The sequence below is a fragment of the Pezoporus wallicus genome, unplaced genomic scaffold (assembly GCF_028554395.1).
Source record: "Pezoporus wallicus isolate ANWC-B61680 ecotype Strahan unplaced genomic scaffold, APGP_CSIRO_Pwel_v1 contig_2348, whole genome shotgun sequence".
NCBI lineage: Eukaryota > Metazoa > Chordata > Aves > Psittaciformes > Psittacidae > Pezoporus > Pezoporus wallicus.
The window spans coordinates 1,019,350-1,029,244 of NW_026636985.1; the positions used below are offsets into that span (position 1 = coordinate 1,019,350).

At 49.3% G+C, this 9,895-nt stretch overlaps 2 protein-coding genes across 2 annotated transcripts; both read right to left on the reverse strand.

Moving 5' to 3' along the window:
• Window positions 1–502: 502 nt before the first annotated feature.
• Window positions 503–5,246, reverse strand: TMEM230 (transmembrane protein 230). Its single transcript, XM_057402521.1, has 4 exons — window positions 5,109–5,246; window positions 2,955–3,082; window positions 2,459–2,581; window positions 503–1,701 (listed from the first exon to the last, which is right to left on the reverse strand). Exons 2-4 carry the CDS (start codon window positions 3,051–3,053, stop codon window positions 1,561–1,563), a joined length of 363 nt encoding a protein of 120 aa, XP_057258504.1. The 5' UTR covers window positions 3,054–3,082; window positions 5,109–5,246; the 3' UTR covers window positions 503–1,560.
• A 1,890-nt stretch (window positions 5,247–7,136) lies between these two features.
• On the reverse strand, window positions 7,137–9,703 carry PCNA (proliferating cell nuclear antigen). The gene is made up of 5 exons (XM_057402523.1): window positions 9,557–9,703; window positions 8,532–8,599; window positions 8,184–8,378; window positions 7,778–7,901; window positions 7,137–7,662 (listed from the first exon to the last, which is right to left on the reverse strand). The coding sequence occupies exons 1-5, from the start codon at window positions 9,651–9,653 to the stop codon at window positions 7,580–7,582; spliced, it is 567 nt and encodes a 188-aa protein (XP_057258506.1). The 5' UTR covers window positions 9,654–9,703; the 3' UTR covers window positions 7,137–7,579.
• Between the last annotated feature and the right edge of the window lie 192 nt (window positions 9,704–9,895).

A 9,895-nucleotide genomic window follows, 5' to 3' on the forward strand; every position in this document is an offset into this window, starting at 1 on the left:
GCAAGGCTTTCATCCAGCGCTGTTCCCATCTCAACAGCTCCATGGATCTGCTCTGCACTAACAATGATACTGCTCTTCCATCAAAAATCATCAGTCAACATGAGGCAAACCTGACAGTTCTGGAGAGCCAGGACCAGCCTGAAAGCTGTATCCAGACCCTGCTCCTGCTACATCACACAGCAAAAGGAACTGGGTGCTTGGACCTCAAACCAAAGCAATTGAAACCTGGGGTCTTTGCATGTTTAATAAGGACTGCATCTGAGGTTCAGACAGCAAATCCTGACCTCCTGAAGCAGCACATTCTCTAGCCATACCAGAGCACCCTGCTCTGCCGCACCAGGCAGAGTAATCCCAGCTCAGCCCAGGGTCCTGGAGAGCAGATGGAGCTTTTGGAAGCTGCTGGCTCAGCAAAGCCAGCAGCAGATTCAGCTAAAGCCTTAACCTGCCTGCCCCAAACAGCTTTTAGCACACACTGAGAGCTGTGAAGGTGCAAGAGACAAGCTTATGATTTGTACACAGAATAGAGGGAAGTTTATTCATATTAAATACACTTTACTTGCATCACTACTTGTCACGTACTTGTTCTCCAGGACACCGAGTTCATTCCCACTTCAGGAGGAAGGCTGTTTTCACCTGACATAAACTAGAGCTACTCATCTGTTTTCCCTGAATAACCTATCACTGAAGCTGGCAATACAAATGGGATTTATTCACTATAAACTAGATAGAGATTTCCTTTTTACTATGCACAGCATATTATCTAGATGAGGGCAAAACGATTCCGCATATACAGCCAGCCAGCTGGAATTCAAGCATCTCCAATAGCCACACCAGCCAAACCCAAGATGTTTGCTATGTAGACACTGGACTCCTGCTCTGAATTCCAATCCTTCTCCCTCTATCCTTTTGTTTAACACAAGCAAAATCCAACAGGAACCTTTGTAAACAATAAGCAGATTTTGCCAAGTTAACACTGGTGTGGGACAAAGCTTTCTCCTGAAGCATGGGCATGCTGAATACATGAGCTTGGTCCATCTGATGAGGGGTTGTGTAGCAAATGCACTGTGTGTAGATGATCTCAGGTGTAGTTTTCCCCCTGTTGTACACACCTGACTTTAGTTATTCCCAACAAGCACTGGACAAGTAGGTTAGAAGCATTTCTGATGGGCAGAGAGCAGGAGAATTGAACTGCAAAGGGTTTGTCTGCAAAGGGAAACCCAACGACAGCCACAAGCTCGCTGAAAACTAAAGGAAACTCTGTAAAACAGTTAAAAAAGGCCCAAATCTCTTTGCTGCTGCTGAGACTGGCTCACCTATTTTGGGAAGAGGGCTAGAATTGCCTTGCCCAAGGAGAGGTTCTTACAAGCAACCAGCATCATATAACCAGAAGAGGAAAACCACCCTAAAGCCCATGTTGTTCTCACCTGATGGTGAATGCTGAAACCTGCAACACCAGGAACTGGTGTCTCCTGATTAACTTCAGCTACAGCCCTCTCTGATCGCCAGGGTAACTAACAGCTCGTAGTGCCAACCTAAGTACAATGGGGTGACATCCACTGCTCAGTCATCGAAATCCGGGATGTCGTCGTAGGAGTAGCCCCGGTAGCCCTTGGAGGCGTAGTAAGCAATGCGTAGGTGGTAGAAGCCTGGGAGGAACACGAGGATCCCAATGATGAGCACAGGGATAGCACGGTCTGTTCCCTGCAGAGGAGAGAGGCACAAGTGGTAAGAAGGGATCTGTATGGGGGAATCAGTCCTTGGTCTGAACTATTCATCCCTAAGGTGCAGCTGGCAAAAAAAAAACACAAAACCTCATCTTAACAGAGAAACATTTCTGTTTTCTTCAGGCTGTGCTCTAAATCCATTCCCCCTTGCTACAGGAAGCTCTCAACTGAACTTCTTTGGATCAGAGGGGTGGCTCCTCCTATCACATGGAACAAACTAGCTCTGGACTGCGTATGATACAGCCCAAATGCTGCTGCACCCACAGTGATAAGCAGCAGCTGCCAACTGTAAAGCAACTCCAGAGGGACAAGGTAAAAGAAGTGTCCCATGGAACACCCAGAAGAGAGCCCCTCTGATGGGTCCTGAACACCGAGACAAGAGCGGTGCTGTGGCCTGTGTAGAAGTCTGGTACCTCCTACACAAAAGTGCTGATCCCAGGACAAAGTTGACCTCTGCAGGGATGCAGCATGGAAATGAAACTGTACCCCAGGGAGGACAGAGAAACCCTGCCCTCCCTGGCACAGCCTCAACCCAGCCCTGGACGTGCTCCAGACCTGCTAACTGAAGGCATCAGAGGGCTCTGCGGCCAGAGACATGGGGCTGCAGCCAGCAAACATGAGCAGGGTGGTGGAGGGAATGTCTGCCTTTTGCTCTGAATACAATGAATAATGGATCATGGCACGCTTTGAGGAATGGGTGAAGCAAAACTCGCATCAGAAGGGGCATCACTTACGCCTTTGCTGATGTATCCAGCCAGGAGGAGGGCTCCTATGATAATGAGGAAGGTCCCGATCATGAAGAGCACGACCGCCAATGCAATAGCCTTGTAGGGGATTTTTGGTGGGCTCTTCTTGAACTGCATGGAATGAATCACAAATGTGAAGGAGCTTAACTCAGCACAGCCCCCTCCCAATATGGCAGAGGTGTGAGCCCAGAGGAAGCAGAGTGACATGGGACCCATTTGACCCCATTAAAGCAGTACCCATCTTTCCAGTTGAGCTCTATGGGGCTTCCTGGAGCAGAAGGGCTGAAGCAGTGTCATGCAGATTGCTTCATAGAATGGTTTGGGTTGGAAAGGACCTTAAGATCATCCAGTTCCAACCCAAGCTGAGGCTGCTCAGCTGGAGACAAAGCCACAGCCTCCGTGCCTGTGCAAAGCTGGAGCAGCCTCTCCTTGTAGTTTACAGTCAGAGGAGCAGCAGGAAGAGGTTTCCGTCCCCACTTCTTACCTGCAGGTCAATATATCCATCATCAGTGCTGGAGAGCTTGGAATATTTGACTTTGCTACTGGGAATCCCAGCAGTCAGGTTTGTACGTGATGGCATCATTCCAAGGAAGCAGAGGCCTCAGCTAGAGCCTGGAAACAAAGGGAAATAGAGAAATAACATCAGATCAAACTGGATGACAGAGTCTGAGAGACATGGATCGAGCCTAAGAGAAACAAGCCTGGACTGACCAAACAGCATCGTTGTCCTTGTTCATAAATTAAATCATTTAAAACAAAGCCTTGTAGTTAAGCCTAAATGGGTGCTGAAGTGCTGGCACAGGGTGCCCAGAGAAGCTGTGGCTGCCCCATCCCTGGCAGTGTTCAAGGACACAGGGGCTTGGAGCAAGCTGCTCTAGCGGAAGGTGTCCCTGAACGTGGAAGGGATTGGAACTGGAGGAGCTTTAAGCTCCCTTCATCCCAAACCAGGCTGGGATTCTAACATACAAAAGCACAGCAAGAGGGTGTGAAAGCAAAGTCAACCTAAGGTGTTTAAAGCAAGACAGAACATTCCAGAGCAGTGCAGTGTCTAAAGCAGCTCTCATCTGGTGCTTCCAGCAGGGAGGCGGCTGAGCTCCAGCTATTTCTAAACAGGGACCCAAGCAAATGAGCCCAAAGCAGAAGTGAACAAAGCAGCTTTTCAAGCAGGCGGATGTTTTGTAATAGGTCCATTTTGGGAAAGAAAAACCACTGGAAACAAGGACGAAACAGGGCTGTCATTGCCCTGACTCCGCGGGAGCGTGATGAGGGGATGAGGTAACCAGCCAGGAACTGAAGTCCAAGGTCACACAGGAGGGAACATCAGGGCAGAGCTTCATCCAGCCACGCTGTACCCTGCCATCTGCCCTGGCTGTGCAGCCAACCCTGTGGTTTCACTGCATCCATCCAGGCTCCAGGCCTGGATCTGGCCTGCGGATACATCCCAAAGCCAGCACAGAGCCCCGTTATAGCAGGACCTGTGCACTGCTGGGGTCTGCTCTGACCTGCTCCGCATCCCAGTGCTGCAGGTCTCACAACGGAGATGGGAAATCAGCTTTCCAGCTTCTTATCCAGCAAACAGCATTTGCTGAGAAAGGAACCACAAGTGCAGATCCCAACTGTCCCAATGGGAAGGGACAAAGCCAATTTATTCCAAGCCACTGTTTGGCATCTGAGGTAACAGCATCTCCTCAAAACATTCAGTCTGCACTTGAACTGAAGTAATTTGTCTGCCTCTTGCTGATGGCTGGCACATCCCCTGCCACCAGGTTTGGTCCTCCTCCAGTTAAGTATGCTACTTATAAAACCCCAACACGCTCTGAGCTTGAAGCCCACACTTGTACCTTTAACTGGATTTTTTTTTTGCCCTTTTTTTGTAGGGAAACCCAAGCACAGACAAAACCCTTTTAGCCCCATCAGTAGGGGAAATAGCACAATGGAGTAGCACTGGCATCCTCTGATCCACACACATCAGGTCACAGAACTCAAATACCCCCCCCACCCCGGCCTCCTGCCTGCCCAGGAGTTCACGTGCAGGGGGGGAAGAAGCCAGAAGAAATCAGCACATCTCATGGGTCAAATTTCCCAATTCATACCCATTTTACTTCCAAGGACCACGAGGCTGGGACTGTCCCATTACTTCCCAGCCTATTCCTCATGGCTTCCTAGGAATTCTTTCCAATCTACACTTGCACAAATTGCCCTGCCCTTCCCATTATTGTTTGCCAACAAGAAAGAGGATATTAAAGATGAAGGCAAGAAACCAAACCTTTCTCAGACCTTACGTTTAAGAACCAGGTCCAAGTCCACTGAGCTTCACTCCCCTCGTGCTCTACATCAGCTCAACACCAGAAACAAGCTCGCTGCTGTGTGCTTTAAGAGGAGAACAAGGGTGAATCAGGATTGTAGCTCTAACACTACGTGCTATGGTCTAAGTAAGAGCCCTCTTTTTCTCACCCAGGAATAAGGAAGGAAGATGTCATTTCTCGCCCTTTCAGACCTCAAACCTCGCACTTGAACACCCGACTCCTCCTCCAGCCCCAAAATGGTTTCTCTGCTGCTGAGCAGGAAGCTCCCATCACAGCTGAGACCCCCCTCCAAGCTGCATCCCCTACCCCAGGACATGGATAAAGCCAGGTACCTGCTGCTCAATCCCATCTCTCCACTGCTGCCGCTCCTCTTCCGCGCTGCGCCGGCCCCACAGCGACCCAGGAAGTTTATCCCGATGACGGCCGTTTCCTTCCAGGTTATGGCTCAGCCTCTCGCTGGCGCAGCTCCAAGGGCTTGTTTCCAGCTTCATGCTCCAGATGGGAAGCTGGAATGACGGTGTCCTTGGGCAGGGTGGCTTGGAGCTGGTCCTGCTCACCAAGCCCATGTCCCACGGGAGCTGCTGCTTTGTGAACCGGCACCTTCGTATCCATCACTCCTACACGTGCCTTAAAGCAAAGGGGGTTTTCTGCAGGAAGAGCTGGATAGAATTCCACTGTCAGACCCAGCACAGAGCTATGTGACAGGAGCTGTAGCCATGGAATTACATCCAGGACCTGGAATATTAACCCATCAGAGGACACAGAGCCAGGGCTCTGCCTCCTGAGAACAAGGGAACTGCAGGAATCACCTGCTTCCAGGTCCTGCCATCTAATAGAATCCACACTGGATTTAAAGCCTGGAAAATCTTTAGCTTCCAAGAATTTTCCCTCTCCCTTTCTTATTTCTTTCCTCCTTGGTGAGAAACTCTAAATACGCATGAACTTCAAAAGCTGCTCCAAACATGGACAAACACATAGCATTTACTAAAGCTCCCCCAGCTTCCTTCTTGGTTTGAAAGGGAACATCTCAATGTTGAGGATTTGGGAATGGCAAAGTAAACACGCAGCTTCCTTCAGGATTTACCCAGAAAGCAGACGCAGCACGAGTCAAACCCCATGTGCGTAGATGCTGATGTTAAAGGATGGTTAAAAGACAGCACAAGGAAGAGGTTGTTAAACCCCACTGCATCAAAAAGGATGTGCTTCCATCACTGTCCCCGTCACATACATCCCTGAAACCCAGAATCCTGCCCTGGTTCAAAATCAACCCCTTGATTCTTCACCAAAGCACATATTTACTTGCTGCTCTGTGGGTACAATGTTGATCCAAGCCAAAGAGGGACACATCTGGAGGTTAAAAAGGCTATTTAAGGTTATTGTACTCCAGCATTCCGGGCAGTAACTCTGCAATTGCTGACTTTAAGGCAGCCAAAATCTTGCTTTAAAGATCTTTTCTTAAAGGTACTGAGTGAATCAGTGAGCTAAGAAAGTTCAAGGGAATAATGGAGTGTGGAGACATGAGAAAGCTCAACGTTGGAGCTGAAAACCACACTGGAGTCATGTGCACAGCAGCAAACTACAGTCAACAGTCTCTGCTACTAAAGCAGTGCTGCTGCCGAGTAGGAATTGAAGGCAGGGGTACTAAAAGCCCATCCCCAGCTCCCAGCAAGGCCAGCCCCATCACTGACACAGCAGAATTTGTTTCCTCATCAGCACTGCCACCTTGTGAAATGCTCCTGCTAACTCAGCTGCTTTGTCAGGCAGTTAAGATACACTTGTAGTGCAGCTAGCAGGAAGCACACAGCCTGCTGAAGGATACCCACACACTCCAAGCCAACAGAATCAGTGTCATTTGTGATGGAGTCACTCCAGTTGGAGGGTGAGGATTGACGGTGAGCTCACAGCTATACAGTAACCAAAGCAAAATCCACAGGAAGTGTCCCCAAATCCTGTTCTTCAGGATCAAACCTTTAGGGTGAAAGATGCTGTTAAATCCTTTGTCTTCCTCAACAATAAACATGATCAGAAACACCCCCAAGCGTGCTACATGAGCAGTAGAAGTGTGCAGGTGACTGGCACACAGTGATGGCTCCAGCCCCCTGCTACAGGCAGCTCTGGAATCTGCTAAAGTGTTCCAAGGAAAACCTGTTTCACAACCCTCTGTTTAGAGGGACCACGAGAGACAAATCAGTTGTTCAAAGTGTAACTATGCCACTTCATTTGAACAGCAAAGTCATCAAGAGCTGGCAACTCCGGTGTAAGAAAGCCCCTTGCAGTGCCTTTGGAAAAGGAATGAGGAGGGAACATTGAGTTGGACGAAGTGTGGATTCATCCACCCCACATTTAACCAGGATAAACCCTTGAAAATTAGATTCTTTATTTCCATTTTCCAAGTTGCAGTTCGAATATCAGCTTCAAAAAGAAATGGATGAAGTAAGGTCAAATTAACTCGTGGCGTAAGTGAAGAGCAGCCCTAGTCCACTACAGCTCCACAGGTGAAGCTCCAGGAAACATCTTTACTCGAGTTAAATATTGCACCCCTTCTCTAAGCCAAGGAGTAAAATACTTCACCTTCAGACAGCATCTAAGAGGTTACTGCAAGTACAGGCATACACTAGAAAAAAACACAGCATTTCCTATTTCCAATGAGAGCAGTAGAGGAAAAGAGGAAGGTAAAAAGTATTTACAAAGGTATCTACACAACAGGCCTAACAGTGCTTGTACGACGCTCCAATGCACTGGAACTGCTACCACCACCACTTCCTTCTCCAGGCTGTCCCCTCACCCTTCAGTCCTGCTCCAGTTAAGAACCTTCTTGTTGGTCTTCGATCTTTGGAGCCAGGTAGTATTTTAAGTGTCCCATATCGGCAATCTTGTACTCCACAACTGGGAAAGAAGAAGAAAAAACAGCGTCTTCCTCACAAAAGCCATTGTCAGTAGTTCTTAAAGCTCTTCTGGTGACAGCATTCTACAGTGCCCAAGCAGAGCTGCTTCTACTTACCAAGAGGAACATCTGCAGACATGCTGAGTGTGACTGTAGGGGACAAGGGGGTGGCTTTGGTGAAGAAGTTCAGGTACCTCAGCGCAAAGGTCAGCTGCACTGGCTCATTCATCTCTATGGTCACCTAGAAAAGCAGGTCAGGCTCCAGCTACTGCTGCCAGGACCATGTTCCCTCAAGCCTCTCAACTCAGGCATCTTGAGGTGGTCAGTGCTATCCCCACCCTGCTGAGCCCTGCTTGAGTATCCCAGCAGCCAGGACCTCAAGTTGGCATCAGTCTGTGGGCTCTAATCCATAAACTAGAGAAATAACCATGTGATTCCCCCCAGCTTTAGCCCCAGAGGGATGAGGGAACCAGTTGTATTAGCAGAAACCTCAACACTGAGGAACTGTGAGCACCAAACTTACAGCCTCTTCCTCTTTATCCACATTGCTGGTCTGGGACAGTTTGATGTTCCCATTGCCCAGCTCCCCGTTAGCTGAGAACTTCACCCCATCTTTGGCACAGGAGATGACAACGGCATCACCGATGTGGCTGAGGTCCCTACAGATGCGGGCGAACTCAGCAGAAGGCATTTTCACTACACAGCTGTATTCCTGTTCCTGCAAAGGAGGAGTCACAGTTAAACTGCTACCAAGGAGCCTGGTGTTGTCCCTAGCCTTGGGTTTGGTCCTCCCAAAGCTCAAGTGCTGGCATGAACATGGGAAAACACCCATGTCTAAGACACGGAATCAGTCATTAGAGCTGCTACTCACTGGAATTCCAAGCTGCTCCACATCAAGGTCCATCAGCTTCATCTCATAATCAGAAACCTTCTCCTGATCTAAAAAGATAAAGCATATTTTGACCAAGTGTATCTGAGCAGTTATCACCCTGAGCGTGTTGCCCCTTCACCTCCCTCCCCTGGCAGATAAAACCAGACCAACTATAACCGTAAGATCTACCTTGCTTCATTAGCTAAAAATCAGAAAGTGACCAAACAGCCTTTTGTAAGGGGACAGGAACCCACCAAAGGCATCTGCATGTGACCTAAAGAAGTCTTTCTCTTTTAAAGAAAGTACTGGTCACAGGAGGCTTCCAGTGTCTGAAGGGTACTACAAGGATGCTGGGAAGGGGCTCTTCATCAGGGACTGTAGGGATAGGACAAGGGGTGATGGGTTCAAACTGAAACAGGGGGAGTTCAGGTTGGAGATAAGGCAGAAGCTCTTCCCTGTGAGGGTGCTGAGGCACTGGCACAGGGTGCCCAGAGAAGCTGTGGCTGCCCCATCCCTGGCAGTGTTCAAGGCCAGGTTGGACACAGGGGCTTGGAGCAAGCTGCTCTAGTGGAAGGGGTCCCTGCCCGTGGCAGGGGGCTGAAACTGGATGAGCTTTAAGCTCCTTCCCAACCCAAGCCAGTCTGGGATAAGAAGCCTTCAATAATGAGAGGATAAATTGAAGAAGGAGCTCTGGGCTTGCCTATGATGCTGGACAGGCGAATTTGCCCAAGAAAGCCTTTCAATTTAATAACTCCACATTGGTAACAAAAGCCAGTAAAAGCTACCGCATCTGATTGTGTTCAAATGGACTTAAAGCTTCCCCTGTAAAAGAAATGAAAAATAAAGGCAGATTCCAAGGTAACTGGAGGGATAGATTGATTCGCTCTTACTAAGGGGTGACCCCTCCCACTCCTTAAGTCTTCCTTGTCATCCCCCCATCCCCCCCCCCACTTCAACCTGCGTGCTTTATTAAGACTACCTAAAGACACCACGGCAGCAGGCGAACTCTCAAACCTAACACTCACTGGGTGCTTCAAACACCAGTGCCAACGTATCCGCATTGTCTTCTGCTCGCAGAGTGATGATGTCTTCATTCCCAGCACATTTCAGTATCTTGGACATGCTGTAGGGGCAGGGAAGGGAGGTTACTCCGGGACTACACGCAGGAACACCCCATCACAGCACAGGGACAACGCTGGGGGGGGCTACAGAGGGTCATGGCGCCGTATCGGCAGCGCTCAGCTTTTCCCGCCACAGCCTCGGCGCGGCAAAGTGACGTCAGCGCCGCCAACAAGGCCCGCGCGCGCCCCGTGAAAAAAGGCGCGAGATCCGTGAGGAGACCGGGGGATGGGGGGGGGGGAAGA